The sequence below is a fragment of the Ceratotherium simum genome, chromosome 26 (assembly GCF_057802395.1).
Source record: "Ceratotherium simum simum isolate JZ-2026a chromosome 26, ASM5780239v1, whole genome shotgun sequence".
Lineage (NCBI taxonomy): Eukaryota > Metazoa > Chordata > Mammalia > Perissodactyla > Rhinocerotidae > Ceratotherium > Ceratotherium simum.
The window spans coordinates 1906059-1922213 of NC_141925.1; the positions used below are offsets into that span (position 1 = coordinate 1906059).

Below are 16155 nucleotides of genomic sequence, written 5' to 3' on the forward strand. Positions count from 1 at the left end.
GCCATAGTAGTCGCGGGTGGTGGTGTCATCACTGCGCGCCGGCAGTGCAGCGCGGCGCGCCGCACTCTCTCACGCGGCGGCGGCGGCATGGCGGAGGCCGCGGCGGGAGTGAGCCGCTTCAAAGCCAAGTGAGTCGGCACGCTGGGGCTGCGGGCGCCGCCCGGGGAGGGAGCCGGGTTCGCAGCCGGCATAGCGAAGGCGCCCGCCGTGGACCATGGACCGGGCGCCCATGCGGGTCTGGGGAGAGGGTGGGGGCTGCGTACGGACTGGCCCGCGGGGTCGTGGCGGTTGCGGTATTGTAAGGTGGGAGAGCCGGCACTGGCTGCTCTCCGGGTGGTCGGGCACTGGAGCCCGGGCGGGACCGCGGTTACCTAAACTAGGAGCCGGTTTGCGGGGTGAGGATGAGAAATCCCAGAGGAGGAGGAACGGGCGGACTGAGCAGAAGTCGAGGCTGGTTCTGGACGGGAGCAGGACCCTTCACCCCTCAGGTAGCGGCAGAAGAGCCACATCCGGGGCCGGCGGCCTGGGGAGCTTTCACCTGCTGTCCCTCTTCTCCGGGGAGCAGGAAGAGAGGTCAGGAGATGGGCGGGTCCTCAGTGGCCTGAGAGGCCCTGAATCCTGTGCGTATTCAATCTCCAAAGCTTTGCTGAACATCTAAGAGTGCTTAGTACTGGGGAGGGGACAGACAGCCCCACCGTGTGGAGCGCAGTCTGATGAGATAGACGTATTAAGCATTATTTCTGTCAGTGGTTGTGACAATCACTAGCAAAGGGAAACCCCAGTGCCTAGAGCACCTCTTCTGCATGGTCTGCTGGGTTCAGGACTTCTGGGGGTGGGGCGCTCTGTTTCATCCTGGAAATCAGGCTTCTCCCAGGGGAGTTAGCCAGGTGCTGCATACAGGGAACAGCCTGTGTGAAACTGGGAAGGTCAGCAGACGCTCCTCTGGGCAGAGCCTTGGAAACATGTAAGGAGAGTGGAGGGTTTTAAGGCAGGGTGGTGACACAAACCGAGTTGTGTTCTAAAAGGCCTCTCTGGCAGCAGAGTTTGAGAGAGTGGGTAGGGGCCTAGTGAAGAGGCTGGGACAGCTGTCCAGAGAGGAGAGTGCAGTGGGGTGGACCAGCTTGGAGGCAGCCAAGAGGGAGGGAAGAGGACAGTATGAGGCTACAGGAATGAGGGCTGCCTGGGCAGTGGGATGCAGGCCAGGCTGGAGATGGAGGAGGGAACCAGGGTTGGAGAAGGGACAGGTTGGACCTCAGGGATGAAGATGTTGAGGAGGATGTTGCTCTAGGCTGGTACCCAGGCCTGGCCTCTCACGGCCAGCAGGGGGCCCCCGGCCTGGCCTGCTCCCACCAGGGCATCTCTGGGAAGACTGGGTGTTGCACTGTCTGTGCTGCTGTGGAACCCTGTGTAGATCACTGACCAGCTCTGGGTCTCGAATCATCTGTAACGTGGGGGTACTGACACCCACCTCACAGCGCTGCTGAGACGGTTAAAGAAGAAAACAGAGAGAAGAGCTCATCACTCCCCACCCCCCTGCATCCCTGCTGCTGCACAGGAACTCCTCAAGGGCAGTGGCCTATTGGGTTGACCTCTGAGAGAGCACCCAGCACAGGGCTGGGCACTGGGAACCGAGGGTGGGTGATTCACTCTCTCCCTGTGTCCTCCCTTCAGCTATGCTGTCGAGCGCAAGATCGAGCCTTTCTACAAGGGCGGGAAGGTGCAGGTACAGCCCAGGGAGGGGCAGAGTCAGGGGGCAGGCAGGGTCTGCAGAGTTGCCTTGGCTCAGACCTCTTTGTCACTAGCTGGACCAGACTGGGCAGCACCTCTTCTGCGTCTGTGGTACCAGAGTCAACATCCTTGACGTGGCCTCGGGGGCCATGCTGCGGAGCCTGGAGCAGGTGAGGGCAGGGAGAGCCAGGGTGAGGCACTAGTGTGGGGGGCAGCCTATTCTCATGGTGCTCTGTGTGCCCACTCTTGTCCCTAGGAGGACCAGGAGGATATCACTGCCTTTGACCTCAGCCCTGATGATGAGGTATATGGGGCAGGGACAGGAGTTGGGCTCTGGTACCTCTCAACCAAGTTTTGAGTCGATGAAGACAGGTGACCATGCCTCTACCCCCCAGCTGAACTGTATCCTCCCCCAGGTGCTGGTGACGGGCAGCCGGGCACTGCTGCTAGCTCAGTGGGCCTGGCGAGAGGGCAGTGTCACCCGCCTATGGAAGGCGATACACACAGCCCCTGTGGCTGCCATGGCCTTTGACCCCACCTCCACGCTGCTAGCCACAGGTAGGGCCCTGGCTGGGTGGGTGGCCTGGCTGGAGGGCACACCAGCCCCCTCAGCTCAAACACGTTCCCACAGGTGGCTGTGATGGGGCCGTGCGCGTCTGGGACATTGTGCGGCACTATGGGACACACCACTTTCGGGGGTCGCCGGGTGTCGTACAGTGAGCAGGGGCAGTGGAGGGTGGGTGGGCAGGGCATCACGCTTGATGGCTCAGCTCACCGGTTCTGCCCACCTGCCTGCAGTTTGGTGGCTTTCCATCCGGACCCCGCACGCCTGCTGCTCTTCTCCTCAGCCGTAGACGCCACCATCCGTGTGTGGTCACTACAGGAACGATCCTGCCTGGCCATGCTGACTGCCCACTACAGTGCTGTCACCTCACTGACCTTTAGTGCCGATGGCCACACCATGCTCAGGTTGGTGGCCGGCCACCCAGGCCTTGGCAGGAAGGGGAGGGCCACAGCTAAACCCGGGAACTAAGGTGGCTGTCTCCCCTAGCTCTGGCCGTGACAAAATCTGCATTGTCTGGGACCTGCAGAGCTTCCAGGCCACAAGGACTGTGCCAGTGTTTGAGGTGGGGACACCAGGGGGCCAGGGCCAGTGAGGGGGGCAGGGCGAGATGGAGCTGCCACCTCTAACCCACTTGTCCTCAGAGTGTGGAGGCTGCAGTGACATTGCCAGAGGAGCCAGTGCCCGAGCTGGGTGTGAAGTCCACGGGCCTGCACTTCCTAACAGCTGGTGACCAAGGTGTGTGAGGGCAGGCAGCAGGGGCTGGGGGAGGCCCATGGACCTGTGAACCCTAGCAGCCCTGTCCCCGCACAGGCATGCTGCGCGTGTGGGAGGCAGCCTCTGGGCAGTGTGTGTACACACAGCCACGGCTGCCAGGCCCCGGGCGGGAGCTGACCCACTGTGCCCTGGCCCGCACTGCCGGCCTGCTCCTCAGTGTCACTGCCGACCACAACCTGCTGCTCTATGAGGCACGCTCCCTGCAGCTGCAAAAACAGGTGAGCGCCGCCTCTGCTCAACCCGCGTCCTGGGGCCCTGCCCCCACCCTCCGTCATGCAGGCCGTGGCTTGTATCCACTCTGTCCCCACAGTTTGCTGGCTACAGCGAAGAAGTGTTGGATGTCCGGTTCCTTGGGCCTGAGGACTCCCACGTTGTCGTGGCCTCCAACAGCCCCTGCCTGAAAGTGTTTGAGCTGCAGACATCGGCCTGCCAGATTCTCCACGGCCACACAGGTGAGGGTGCCGAGTTGATGTCCCCAAGACCCCATCCTGGACGGATCGCCCCCTCCCTGCCAGAGCTGATCTCTGTCCATTCCCCCTCCACTTCCCCCCAGACATTGTCCTGGCCTTAGATGTTTTCCGGAAGGGGTGGCTCTTTGCCAGCTGTGCCAAGGTGAGGCACCCCAAGAGGTGTGGAGGTACGGGTCCCACCTGGGAAGGTAAGAAAGCCTAGCCCAGTCTCTGTTCTCACTCCTTTTGTCGCCAGGATCAGAGCATCCGCATCTGGAGAATGAACAAGGCTGGCAAGGTGGCCTGTGTGGCTCAGGGCTCCGGGCACACACACAGCGTGGGCACCATCTGCTGCTCTAGGTAGCTGGTCAGGGCTTGGGTCCAGGGTGTCGCAGAGGCAGAGGCCCAGGCCTTGCTGATGGGGCTGCAGCTCAGGGAGACAGGAGGCGGTGGCTTTAGTCTTGCTCTTCAAGGCTACAGTCCAGGGATGTGGAACAGAAAAGAGGGGCCAGGGGCACCCGAGGCACTAGTCGGGGGTTCCTTGGAAGTGGCCTTAAGACTGAGTGGAGGGCCGGCCCCGTGGCTTAGCGGTTAAGTGCGCGCGCTCTGCTGCTGGCGGGCCGGGTTCGGATCCCCGGCGTGCACCGGCGCACCGCTTCTCCGGCCGTGCTGAGGCTGCGTCCCACATACAGCAACTAGAAGGATGTGCACCTATGACATACAACTATCTACTGGGGCTTTGGGGGGAAAATAAATAAATAAAATCTTTAAAAAAAAAAAAAAAAAAGACTGAGTGGATAAAATAGGAGAGGCATCAGGGCAGAGAGAATAGCACTGAACAAGGCCCAGGTGGAGAAGGCGCTCCCTGAATCTAGGGCTGGGGGTTCCGTTGTTGGGATCAGGTCGCCAGGTGTGGTGGTACCGAGGGAGAGTGGCGCAGGCTTATGTGTGGGCAAGTGGTCCTAGAGGTGTGTGGGGGTGACACAGGCTGTCTACATTCTGGGACAGTTCCTCTGGTCTGGCCTATGGTCTTGCAGGCCTGAGTTGTGGTGCACTGGCAGACATGGCTGGCCAGGGCTCAGCAAGTTGCTCCTCCTTCCCCAAATCGTACCTCAGGCTGAAGGAGACCTTCCTGGTGACTGGCAGCCAGGACTGCACCGTAAAGCTGTGGCCCCTCCCCGAAGCCCTGCTGTGCAAGAGCACAGCTCCAGACAGTGGCCCCGTCCTCCTACAGGCCCAGGCCACGCAGCGCTGCCATGAGAAGGTGACTGCACACGGCACACTGGGGCGGGGGTGTAACAGGGCCCTCGCTGGGATGAGGGTCCAAGCTGCCACCTGCTCCCGTCACCAGGACATCAACAGTGTGGCTGTGGCTCCCAATGACAAGCTGCTGGCCACAGGCTCACAGGACCGCACGGCCAAGCTCTGGGCCTTACCGCAGTGCCAGCTGCTGGGCGTCTTCTCGGGCCACCGGCGCGGCCTCTGGTGTGTCCAGTTCTCACCCATGGACCAGGTGCTGGCCACAGCCTCGGCCGATGGCACTGTCAAGCTCTGGGCGCTGCAGGACTTCAGCTGCCTCAAGGTAAGCTGCCCTCACCCCAGGCCTGGCCCCTCCGCTCAGTGACGTCTCATAACCTCCTCCTCCCCACCCTGCAGACGTTCGAGGGGCACGATGCTTCTGTGTTGAAGGTGGCCTTTGTGAGCCATGGCACACAGCTGCTGTCCAGGTGAGTGGGCTGGGGGCAGGAGGTGTTGGAGAGAGCTGAGGGACAGTCCCCAGCACTGAGCCGCCTCCCATTTCCAAACCCAGTGGCTCTGACGGGCTCGTGAAGCTCTGGACCATCAAGAACAACGAGTGCGTGCGGACGCTGGACGCCCACGAGGACAAGGTCTGGGGGCTGCACTGCAATCGGCTGGACGACCGTGCCCTCACTGGTGCCAGTGACTCCTGTGTCATTCTCTGGAAGGTGTGTGGGCTTGGAGAGTGGAGCAGGTAGGGCAGTGTTGGGGTGCCAGTCTGACTCCAATCTGACCCTAGGATGTGACCGAGGTGGAGTGGGCAGAGGAGCAGGCCAAGCAGGAGGAGCAGGTGGTCAGGTAAGTCTGGGGGTCCCCACCCAGCCCCTCTGTGAATGTCATCCGTGTGTTAGCATGACCCCCCCGCTCCCAGGGTAGTGTGTATCAGCATCACCCCTGCTTTATGGCATGGGGAAACTAAGGCTCAGAGCAGTGACACAGCTCACCACCAGTGGGTGTTCAGGCCTGGGCTGCTGGCTCTTGAGCCAGCCTCCTGATGGCTCTTCTTCAGCCCCAGCCAGGTCCCCCAGTAGCCTGTCCTCTCTCCTTCCCACCAGGCAGCAAGAACTGGACAACCTGCTCCAGGAGAAGCGATACCTGTGGGCGCTGGGCCTCGCCATCTCCTTAGACCGGCCCCACACTGTGCTGACTGTTATCCAGGGTCAGTGCTGCCTCAGGGGCCAGACAGACGGTGGGGGGGTCTCTCAGGGGTCCGTCATGCCCCTTCCCTGGGGCTCAGTCTTCCCTCCTCCAACAGCCATCCGGAGGGACCCTGAGGCCTGCGAGAAGCTGGAAGCCACAGTGTTCCAACTGCGGCGAGACCAAAAAGGTCTGGGCAGGCAGGCGGGGGCTGGAGGGTGACTAGCAAGGGTGCAGTGGCCTGCCGGACAGGTTTGACCATCCTTGTCACCTGCAGAGGCCTTGCTGCGTTTCTGTGTCACATGGAACACCAACTCAAGGCACTGCCATGAAGCCCAGGCTGTGCTGGGCGTGCTGCTGAGGCACGAGGCCCCAGAAGAGCTGCTGGCTTACGAGGGTGTGCGGGCCTCCCTTGAGGCCCTGCTGCCCTACACCGGTACGTGGGCACAGCCCTGGGTGGGGGCAGGGAGCAGCCCAGCCAGACTCCGTGGACCTCCTGACAGCCCTCTGTCCTCCCCCAGAGCGACACTTTCAGCGGCTCAGCCGGACGCTGCAGGCAGCCACCTTCTTGGACTTCCTCTGGCACAACATGAAGCTGCCCACCCTCCCTGCTGCCCCCTCTGCCCTCTGAAACATGCAGAAAGCTGTACTTTTCTACCCCAGCTCCCTTTCTTTGTCTGGGCTTTGTCCTACCCCAGGTCTAGGGCACAGCCTTGGCCACTCTGAGGGTGGGCCACCAGCCAGCCCCATCCCTGTGCCCTGGCCTGGCCACCATCCAACAGGCCCTGCCCTTCAGCACAGACACGGGGTGTGGGTCAATCAGAAGAGCTTTACTCAGAGGAAATAGCCTCCTGGCCCTGCCAGCCAGGGAGTCCCACCCTCAAATGCTCCTCCGCAGCCCTGAGGGTGGTATGGCTGCCATCAGTCATCCTGGGGGTCTGGAGCCTCTTTCCTGCAGCTCCAGCTGTGGGGTGCACAGTGCAGCCCTCTCTGCAATTCCACACACCTTCAAAGGGGTCCCTGACCCCTTAGGTCCCGCTCCAGTGCCCTACGGGTGATGGTGCAGCAGTGGCTCTGTATGGCACTCAGTAGGGGTCGGGCGGGCACCGTAGGGGGAAGGGTCGTGGCCTGGAAAAGCTCAGGGGAGCTTTGGGCCTCCCCCACGCTGTCCTCCCCACTGTCAGCCCCACAGTGGAGCCCTGGGCGGCTCAGGAGTGCACCCAGCCTGTCGGGCCGAAGCAGCACAGCTGGGAGAAGACCGGTGCGACCGTGGAAGCTGCGGGAAAGGCAGGAATTGGTTAGCACATGCCTGGTTGCGGTTAGCCTGGGCCCCAGCCAAAGCCCCACGCCCGCACACCTGCACAGCCACCAGCCGCGGTCTGACGTTTTCAGCACACGCACGCGTGCCCCCGCGGGCACTGACAGCTCATCAGCCTGTCTGCTCTCGTAGGCGCAGGAAGCACAGAACTGGGACCCTGGGAGTGGGTGCTTGGGGGTCACCACAGGGCCGCAGAGGCCGTGACCCCCACTTCTCAGTCCCCTAATCATCTCCCGGTGAATCACCACCCCCAGGCTCTCCCCTGGATCTCTGAGGACACACCGGACCACTCAAACCCACTGGGGCTTCTGCTTGCTGTGGGGACCAAGCACACACTGTGGGGCCGCTGCCACCACCTAGTTGTCCCACCACCTCACTCCCCTGGCTCCGGTGCTTCCTGTGGCCCACCCAGCCCTGCGCATACTTCCCAGTGGTGGTGGTGGTGTGAGGAGGAGGGTTAGTCTCATACCACTACTCCCTAGGGGCTGGCCCCCCTCTCGCCCCTGGTGCGGGGCCACCTCCAGGTAAGGAGCAGGAAACCACGCTGTCTGCTGGTCTTCATTCGCCACCAGCCACCAGCCTGTGCGCAAGAGGTGGGCGAGGATTCAGATCTGGAGGCCCGCTGGGAACCCAGGGGCAGAAGGGCGAGTTCCTGGACCTCTGCCTGGCCCCACCTGAGGGGTGGCGCAGCAGCACGTCCAGAGCCTCCTGGGCCTGCGCGTAGAAGGGCCGATCCCTTGTGTCCTGGGTGCGGAAAGGCTGCAGGCAGCGCAGGGTCTGAGCTTCCAGGCTGCGGATGGCGAGGCTGCTCGTGGGGCGGGGTAGGGGCTCTTCGGGGGTGGGCAGGATCACTAGGCTGGGAAGGACGGCGGGCGCAGGTGAGAGGTGGGTGGGGATTGGCCCGCCCCTTCCTAGCCTTCGCTCCTGGGTAGACCCTCCGCCATGCATCCCCAGTCCTCCAAATGCTTCCGCGGGCAGGGAGTTGGGATAGGGTCAGACACCTGCCAGGCGGCAGCGCGGGATCCAGGTCTGTGGGTTGCGGCGCGAAGAAGGCAGTGAGCGCTGGGCTGCGGGACACGCGCTCCGCCGCCGCCAGGAGCGTCTGCAAATAGTTCTCCAGCAGCCGCAGGCGCGCGAGGCCGCGGGCCGTGCGCCTGCTGCGCGCCAACAGCGATGCGTCTGCGGGCGCAACAGGGACAGACCATGGGACCCGGCTCCAGGGCTCCCCCAACCAGGCCGCGGCCGCTGCCGCTCCCTCCCCCTCCCGGGATTCCTGCCGGCCTGACCCGGAAGCTTGGGGAGAACGCGGTCGGATCTCCGCAGCAGGCCCGCCTCCACCGGGAAGGTTTCCTTGAGGGTCTTCTGAGGACGAGAAGAGGCGTATCAGTCTCCAAGAGCCCAGCGGGTTCCCTTGGGAGGGCGGGGGTCCCTTGCCGGGATCGTAAGGGCTGGGAGCCCGAGAAGGCAGGCACTCAGGTGGGGGTCATTGGTGGGTCATACACTAGGAGGCCGGTTTGGGGAACTAGGGTCACTCACATGAAGCCCCCTGAACTCGTCCCAGCTCCTGCGCACGAAGGTGTCGCTGTCATCCGACCAGCGCACAGAGAAGGCGAACGTCTGTTGGAGGAAAGGTTGCGGGCGTCTCCAAGGGGCTGGGCCGAGAACTCTCTCCCTCCCCATTGGAGCCGGCGGGGACCCCGTCGGGTTGTACCTGGAACCGCTCTGTCTGCACCAAGGCCGCAGCGCGCACGGATACGGGGTGCCGGGGGCCTGCCATCGCTGTGGCCTCTTGAGTCCCGGTCGCCAGCTTCTTGAGCCCGCTGCCTCCCTACCCTCTCAGAGGAGGGGGATCCCCCGCACCCGGAAGACTGGTTGGAATTCCCCAGCAACGCCCTAGACCTGCCAGGTCCTTGCAGTGCTGCCCTGCTCCTCGGTTCTTCGCAGCTTCCTCGCTGTGCCCAAAGCCAAAGATCTGGGTGGAGGGGCAGGAGCACAGGGCGCGGGGGGGTGCCCAAGGCAGAGCTGGTGAGAGGGGGAGGGAAGAGGTGGTGGAGGTGCCAGGATTGCTGCCTGAGGCCCTCTTTCCCGTCCGCCAAGGAGGAGGAGGAGAAGGAAGAGCCATCAAAGGGCCCCCAGGCCTGGCCCACCCCTCCCGCCTGTCCACGCCCCATGCAGTGCTGGGGCTGCTGAGAACCTGTGGGCAGGGGATGCCTCCGCGGGCTCTGTCTTTGAACTCACCTGGGGAGCTGACTGCAGTTGTCATCAGGAAACAATGGCCCAGTGCTAAGGGCTTTAAGTGCCTTATTTGGCTTAATCCTCACGTTGGAGGAAAGGTCTCTTAGTGTCCTCAAGTCACAGAGGAGGAAATTTGTGTTAAATGGATAATTAATGTCAGTTTTTCTGTCTGTGTTGGGGAGGGGCGGACCTCACAGGCTCACCTCAGAGGTTCCCCTGTGGTGCAGACAAGGCAGGAGGAAGAGGGTCCATCTCTGCAGTCACCCACACTTGGGGGTTGGGGGAGGTGGTGACTAGGACTGTTGAGAGCTGCCTCTAATTCATGATTTATCACAATTACCTGCAAACACTGCCTCTGAGATCAGGAGTGACCATTCCCCCACTAACTGGGGTGGTGAGGGGAATATCCTGGAATCCCCAAAGAGGGCGTGCCCAGGTGCCTCACCTCTCTGGACTGCTTTCTTATAGGGGAGATTTCCAGAGCCCCAGCCAACCCTGGCGCACAGTGGTTCTTCCTGCTGTTGGGGCCACCAGCTTTGTGTTGGGATTCCCCCTACTCCAAGCCCTCCAGGGAGGGGTCAGACTCTAGGGCATCCCTCCAGGAAACCACTCTGGCCTTGACAGAGGGCCTTTGTTTGTCTGTCTGACCAGTGACTCTCTCTGAACCTGTAAACCTTCCCTGGTCTTGGCCTAGGCAATGAACACCTGCTGACACAGGCCTGATTCACAGAGTGCCTTTTGCCTGGCTGTCACACTCTCCTGAACTTCAGAGGAGCCACGCTGAGGGCCTGAGGGCTCTGCTGGCCTGGCAGGATCCAGGGTGGAACAGACTCTGCTCCCCTGGAAGACAGAGGAGAGAAGGTGGGGAAGAGCCAGTTTGCTCACAGCCAGGGACCTAGAAGGACGCTGAGGTCCCCTCCCTCCCTCAATGGGCAGACCCTGCTCCACACCCTCAGCAATCCTCGGTCCTTTCCACTCTTACCCTCTCCATATTCCCTACCCTCATCTCTCACCTGAACAACTACAGCAGCCCCCTCCCCCAATGCCTGCGCTCCTCACTTGGTCCCATGAAATCCACTCTCCAGAGGAATCTGCAAAAGAGATTTTGCAGGTTGGTGTAGCCCTGCCCGAAACTGTCCAGCATCTTCCTACTGTCCTTAGAATAAATTCCTAGCTCCCATGGTAGCCTATGAGGTCCTTGGTGGGCCTCTGGCCACCTCTGGACCTCCCCTTCCACCACCCTCCTCAGGTCCTGCCCCACTGGCCTTTCTGCCCATGCAAGAGGCCAAGGCCCTCCCACCTCCAGCTTCAGCCTTGACTGCCCTCCTCAGTTGATTCGTCATTCTCAGGGAAGCCTCCCCAATTCACCATGCCCTATTCATGGCCCTCATCACAGTATGTAAGTGAACATTTACTATGGTGACTCCTATTTTTGTTTTTGTTTTTTCTGTCTTGACTGGACTATTGTAGAGAAGAGATTTCCTCTACCCTCTGGGTGCTTCTGGCTGGAGTATGAATTAAATTGACATGAGACAGAATAACAGGAGAAAATTAAACAAAGCTTTATAACATGTATACATGGTAGAGACCCAGGAAAAACTGGGTAACTCCACAAAATGGCGGAGGCTCTCATCTTAAATACCGTCTTCAGCTAAAGACAAAGGAGGATGTTGGGGGCAGTGGTTTGGGACTTCAAAGGGGAGGAAAACAATTCACATGGAACTGGAAAAGCAAATGTTTGGTAAACAGAACTTTGATAAGAATGGATTTAGCAAGGACCCTCCCAGTCTATTGATATCTAGAGTTATCTATGGTGATGGCCTGTCCTGGGGACAGGCCTTCTATCTTAAATTTCTTTTAGACAGTTGGGGGCCGGGCTGGGGGGGTGGGGGTCAGTTATGGGAGATTACCAGAAAAGCACAGTAAACAAGAGTAAGGTTATTATGCAGATTTAAGTCCTTGCCTTCTGCATGAATGAGTTGCTAGAGATAAGGTCATCCCCTCTTCTTCCTGATACAAAAAGGGAGATACCTTTACAGATGGAGATTTCCCTTACAAATGTAAATGTCTCCTACAAAGGGTAAATTCTACTTTTCAGAGTTTCTCCCATGTCTGCAGTTTTTTAAAGTAATAATGCTCATCAGCCCAAAATAACCCTCACGCCAAAGAGACACATTTTGGGGTGGCCAACTCTGATCCCCCACACTATGAACTAGCAGGTCAGGGACAGATCTTCTGCCCCGCCCTGCCCAGCGCCTGTAACAGTGCTTGGAACAGATTAGGCATTACACAAATATTTGCGGAATGAATGAATGTACATATGGAAGCAAAGGTATACCTGAGGACACTCCCGACGTGGGTGTAACCCCTTTATGCAGGTTAAAATGATCCGGGGCCGCTCGGTGCCCCCGGCAGCCGAGACACGCGCCGAGTTCTCAGCCGGCACCGCCCCTCCCAGCGTTGCCAGGCGCTCGTTGCCATGGCGCCGGTCGCCAGGGCAGATCCGTGGGACCCGGGTCCTAGAGCGCGGTCCTCTGTGCGCTCAGGGCCCCGCCCGCGTTGCCATGGCACCGCGCGGCCTGCCGCTGGGCGCGCCCCCAGCTGAGGGCACAAAGCCTGGCTGCGGGCACGCGGACGGGTCAGAGCGGAGTGATGGGGCCGTCGCGAGCTGCAACACGGACGGCGCCTGGGCCGCCCTCCGAGTCCTCGGCGCAGCCGCGGCGCGGCTTCCACCACACGCTGATCTTCTACTGGAGAAAGAGGGAGCGCCGCCACGGACAACGCAAGCCGGCCTCGGGCCGCGGAACGAGGCCCAGGGGCGCGGCCAAGAGCCGGGCCTCTGGCCCCGCCTCCGCCCCGGCCCGGGCCACCGGCCCCGCCTCCACCCTGGCCCGGGCCTGCGGTGCGTCCTTGGCCCGAACCCCGGCCTCCAGCTCTGCCTCCTCTCGGGCGCGGGCCGCACCTCCCGGCCCCGCCTCCACGCCGGCCCCCGCCCCGGCTCCGGCCCCGGCCCCGGCTCCAGCCCCGGCCCCGGGCCCCGCCCCCGCGCCTGCGCCCAGCTCCTGTGGCCGCGCCCTGGCGGCGGCGCGCGCGCTGGCCTGGAGGCCGACTTGGAGGCCTCTCTGGAGACCGAGCTGGCCCGGCAGGCATTGCGCGGGCAACATGGCGGCGCCCGGGGAGGGGAGGCGCTTCTACGGCGGGAACCTCTTCTCCTTCTTGCCTGGCGGCGCGCGCTCCGAGGTGATGGACGACCTAGTGACGGACGCGCGCGGCCGGGGCGCGGGGCGGAGAGATGCCGCCGCTTCAGCCCCGACGCCAGCCCAGGCGCCGACCGATTCTCAGGTCGCCGAGGACACCTCCCAGAGGCGGCCCTGCCGGGCTTGCGTAGACTTCAAGACGTGGATGCGGACGCAGCAGAAGGTTCAGATGCCCGGGGGTGCCACCTCCAGCAGAGGCCCGCGAGCTCTGCCGACCCCTAGCCCCGGTCCCCACACCTTGTTCTCAGGCGCCCTGGGCAGACCTCCCAAGGCCCAGGCCGAGCGGTCCCACAGGCCCCATGCCTGCAGACTTATGCTTACCAGGGTTGCCTGTCACTAAGTCCTGACCCCAAGGTGGGCCTGGCCTTTCAGCTTTCAGCCACACGTGGGCCAGATCGGCTGCAGGATTTCTGTCTCGAGTCAATAGGCTTCCGGCTAGGGTGGGAAAAAGAGGAGCTTTGTGGGCTTCTGGTCGGGGGAGACTGAACTGACCTTTGGTCGGCCTCCTTCCGCAGCAGGACAGCAAGTTTAGAGAAGATTGTCCTCAGGATCGTGAGGAACTGGGTCGCCATAGCTGGGCTGTCCTTCACACCCTGGCCGCCTACTACCCGGACCTGCCCACCCCAGAACAGCAGCAAGACATGGCCCAGTTCATACATTTATTTTCTAAATTTTACCCGTGTGAGGAGTGTGCAGAAGACATAAGGAAGAGGTAAGTTACGTCTGCATCATTTGCAGGCAGCAGAGCATGCCACCTGGAGCCTGGGGCCCCTGGCTGATGTCATAAAGGGGAACCTAGAGAAATAGGTGCAGAGGTGGCAGAGGGCTTCGGACAGCAGGGACCACCAACAGAGTGGGGATTGGATCATCTGAGCCATCTCCTTTCCCTTCAGAGGCCAAGCAGCCTGGGTCTACTGCCGGGTGCTTTTGCAGCCACAGGGCTCCCGGGGAGGGCTTCCCCCATGAGACCCCTTGCTTAGCACTGATGGAGGCTCCTGCAGGTTAAGGATGACTTCACTTTGCCTGACTTCTGGAGCAGGACTGCTGGTTTCAAGACCTTGAGAATCCACAGCTTTTGCTTCCAAGAGCCACCTTTTTCTCGCTGGGGAGCCTAAGAGCCGCTGTTTGGCACCCTTAGGTGTTTCTGGGCTGGATGTGTGGGGCAGGGCTGCCCTTGCCTTTTGAAGCCTGAGCAATTAGAATGAGGTCTCTTACTGAGCTGAGGTTCCAGAGCCCCAGGTGCTAAGAAACAGGTGTGGTTTTCAGTTATGCCTTTGTGCTGGCTCTACCCCTTCCATACACTGCCCAGGGCAAAGGACACTGGGGTGAGGCTTCCTAATGGTTCTGAGGTTGTAAAGTTGCCTGGTCTGTGCTTTAATGACTTGCCCTGGGCTCTTGTCAGGGTTGCCAAGCTCCCCAGGTGGGTGTCACAGGGTCCCCCCTGTTTGGGGAATTCCTGTCCCTCAGCACAAGGGCACTTCTGGGTGTAGCTCACTGCAGCGCTCCTGCTCGCCTCCCTGGGTGGAGCAGGCAAGGAGCTAGTGGGGCAGGGGCAGGGGACCCACTGCCTCCCCCATCCTCCATTGCTCCCCCCATGCAGGATACACAGGAACCAGCCAGATACACGCACGCGGGCATGCTTCACCCAGTGGCTGTGCCGCCTGCACAACGAGGTGAACCGCAAGCTAGGCAAGCCAGACTTCGACTGCTCGCAAGTAGATGAGCGCTGGCGTGACGGCTGGAAGGACGGCTCCTGCGACTAGACGGCAGCCAGCAGGAGTCCATGGGGCAGCCAGCCAGGGCCTGTGGGCAGCCCGGCTGGAGAGGGGAAAGGCACTCATTAAAGTGTGTCAGAGCCAGAGCCTGTCGTGTCTCAGTTAGGTGGTCCCCAGACACTGCCCACGGGGCCCTTTCCCTCCCACATTTGCAGTAGGAGTGGAAGTGTCTGCGCAGGTACCCTGATGGCCGCCTCCTCAGCTGAGGCCCAGTGGGGCTGCAGGTGAAGGAGGCAGGAGCAGCCCAGACTGTCCCTTCCATTCAGGATGTGGCCTCCTGCTCACTCCACACCCTGGCGCCCACTTCCCCACAGGACGGTGACACGTCTGGCTGGGCTGCCCTGCCAGGCCTGGCCATTGTCTCCCCTCCCATGTAGCTGGGGACAGCTGCAGTGACTGTAGCCCCAGAGACTGTGCGAGCTCTGCACTTCAGGAAAGAGGACTGGGGGAGAGCTCTCTACGCTGCTCAGTCTACAGGGAAAGCACAGGCAGGGCTCTTCTCCGAGGGTCCACCGACCCTGTTGCCTGCCTCCCATCTAGCACGTTGCCTTCGCTAGCTGCACCAGGCCTGTCAGAGGCTTCATGGGGCCAGCTTCCTTGAAGCTTGAGACCAAAATAAAGTGCTGGAGAAGTGACTGAGGACCTGGCTTCAGTGTGTTTTGTGCTGGGACTTGCAGCGATGGACAGGGTCTGCCCTTATCCTCTGTGGTCAGCTGCTTCCTCCTGTCTGGATTCTGGCTCCTTAGGAGGAAAGAGAGGTCCCACGGCAAGAGTGGACCAGGATATTCCAGGAACAGCAAGGAGGCCAAGTTGCTGGAGCCGAGGGAGGGTCAGAGAGGTGAGGGAGGTCACATGGCACGAGGTCTTCAAGGCCCCAGCAAGGATGTGGTTTTAACATCCAACTTCAGTCACAAGAAGGTCTTGGAGGACTTGGAGCCAAGGAAAGGTGAGATGTGACTTGAAAGTTCTCTCTGGCTGCTGAGCTGGGATGAGGCAGGCACCCCTGCGGCAGCTAAGAGGGAAGCTCGCCCTGTCGGATGGAGAAGACAGTGGATAGACTCTGAATGTAGAACCAAGGGAAAGGAGCCAAAGGTCACTTCAGGGTTCCAGCCTGAGAAGCTGGAAGGGTGGAGCTGTTCTGTGTAGCAGGGAGATGGAGAAGGCTGTAAGTGGAGCAGGTTTGGGGGTGACCTAGACCCTGCTTTGGGGCCTGCCCGGATCCACTCAGCCACACCTGCTCCCAGGCCTTGGCTCCCAGCTGGAATGGCCCAGCAAGTGTGCCCCGTCCCTGTGGTCATAAAGCTCTGGTCACCTATATCCCCAGGGCGCCTCTGCCTCTCCCTAGGCACAGGCCAGCCTTTGGCCTGGCCTCCTCAGCTCCTTCACCCAACTGGCCCCACAGGGGTGCTGGCTTCTGCAGGGGCTGCCCAGAGGGGCTGGGTGACACAAATAGGTGGGGAGCAGTCAGCACAGAAGTCACTCCTTCCTCTCCCAGATGGACTGTCCCCAGCACAGGGCTTCTCCCTGGCCTTCCCTGTGGTTCGTTCAGGAACATACCGCCCGTATTTGTCCTCCCTCCTGCCCCGCCTCATTTCCCTTTTCCCCCAACTCTGGCTTC

The 16155-nt window shown here is 61.4% G+C and overlaps 3 protein-coding genes across 8 annotated transcripts; 2 read left to right on the top strand and 1 right to left on the bottom strand.

Annotated features, from left to right (window-relative positions):
* Positions 1–44: 44 nt before the first annotated feature.
* Positions 45–6609, top strand: TBL3 (transducin beta like 3). 4 transcript variants are annotated; one of them, XM_004438180.3, is made up of 22 exons: positions 45–128; positions 1672–1723; positions 1803–1898; positions 1985–2032; positions 2145–2286; positions 2360–2444; positions 2527–2697; positions 2780–2855; positions 2935–3028; positions 3104–3285; positions 3378–3519; positions 3621–3679; positions 3773–3876; positions 4633–4780; positions 4868–5098; positions 5173–5243; positions 5327–5483; positions 5555–5613; positions 5871–5974; positions 6071–6142; positions 6230–6388; positions 6474–6609. In XM_004438180.3, exons 1-22 carry the CDS (start codon positions 88–90, stop codon positions 6581–6583), a joined length of 2403 nt encoding a protein of 800 aa, XP_004438237.1. In that variant the 5' UTR covers positions 45–87; the 3' UTR covers positions 6584–6609. The 4 variants fall into 4 exon arrangements, with proteins under 4 accessions (XP_004438237.1, XP_087305523.1, XP_087305525.1 ...); XM_087449397.1 differs by lacking the exon at positions 45–128 and adding an exon at positions 200–573; XM_087449399.1 differs by lacking the exon at positions 45–128 and adding an exon at positions 374–488.
* A 152-nt stretch (positions 6610–6761) lies between these two features.
* Positions 6762–9073, bottom strand: NOXO1 (NADPH oxidase organizer 1). Of its 2 annotated transcripts, XM_004438286.3 has the most exons (8): positions 8982–9073; positions 8807–8887; positions 8557–8632; positions 8272–8449; positions 7945–8126; positions 7740–7850; positions 7310–7427; positions 6762–7228 (listed from the first exon to the last, which is right to left on the bottom strand). In XM_004438286.3, exons 1-8 carry the CDS (start codon positions 9045–9047, stop codon positions 6961–6963), a joined length of 1080 nt encoding a protein of 359 aa, XP_004438343.1. In that variant the 5' UTR covers positions 9048–9073; the 3' UTR covers positions 6762–6960. The 2 variants fall into 2 exon arrangements, with proteins under 2 accessions (XP_004438343.1, XP_087305526.1); XM_087449400.1 differs by having other exon boundaries at positions 6762–7427.
* A 3084-nt stretch (positions 9074–12157) lies between these two features.
* On the top strand, positions 12158–15177 carry GFER (growth factor, augmenter of liver regeneration). Of its 2 annotated transcripts, none has more exons than XM_004438179.3 (3): positions 12158–12925; positions 13278–13474; positions 14363–15177. In XM_004438179.3, exons 1-3 carry the CDS (start codon positions 12158–12160, stop codon positions 14523–14525), a joined length of 1128 nt encoding a protein of 375 aa, XP_004438236.3. In that variant the 3' UTR covers positions 14526–15177. The 2 variants fall into 2 exon arrangements, with proteins under 2 accessions (XP_004438236.3, XP_087305528.1); XM_087449402.1 differs by having other exon boundaries at positions 13281–13474.
* The last annotated feature ends 978 nt before the right edge of the window (positions 15178–16155 follow it).

What these genes read in the sequence shown, in the direction of transcription:
- TBL3 (XM_087449397.1), top strand. Translation starts at nt 215, where the DNA reads ATGGACCGGGCGCCCATGCGGGTCTGGGGAGAGGGTGGGGGCTGCGTA. An exon ending in CTCCACGCTGCTAGCCACAG is followed by an intron (nt 2,287 to 2,359) that starts GTAGGGCCCTGG and finishes ACGTTCCCACAG; the next exon opens with GTGGCTGTGATGGGGCCGTG. An exon ending in AGGACTTCAGCTGCCTCAAG is followed by an intron (nt 5,099 to 5,172) that starts GTAAGCTGCCCT and finishes CCCACCCTGCAG; the next exon opens with ACGTTCGAGGGGCACGATGC.
- NOXO1 (XM_087449400.1), bottom strand. Translation starts at nt 9,047, where the DNA reads ATGGCAGGCCCCCGGCACCCCGTATCCGTGCGCGCTGCGGCCTTGGTG. An exon ending in CGTTCTCCCCAAGCTTCCGG is followed by an intron (nt 8,450 to 8,556) that starts GTCAGGCCGGCA and finishes TTGCGCCCGCAG; the next exon opens with ACGCATCGCTGTTGGCGCGC. An exon ending in CCCGCGCTGCCGCCTGGCAG is followed by an intron (nt 8,127 to 8,271) that starts GTGTCTGACCCT and finishes CGTCCTTCCCAG; the next exon opens with CCTAGTGATCCTGCCCACCC.
- GFER (XM_004438179.3), top strand. Translation starts at nt 12,158, where the DNA reads ATGGGGCCGTCGCGAGCTGCAACACGGACGGCGCCTGGGCCGCCCTCC. An exon ending in GGATGCGGACGCAGCAGAAG is followed by an intron (nt 12,926 to 13,277) that starts GTTCAGATGCCC and finishes CTCCTTCCGCAG; the next exon opens with CAGGACAGCAAGTTTAGAGA. An exon ending in GCAGAAGACATAAGGAAGAG is followed by an intron (nt 13,475 to 14,362) that starts GTAAGTTACGTC and finishes CCCCCCATGCAG; the next exon opens with GATACACAGGAACCAGCCAG.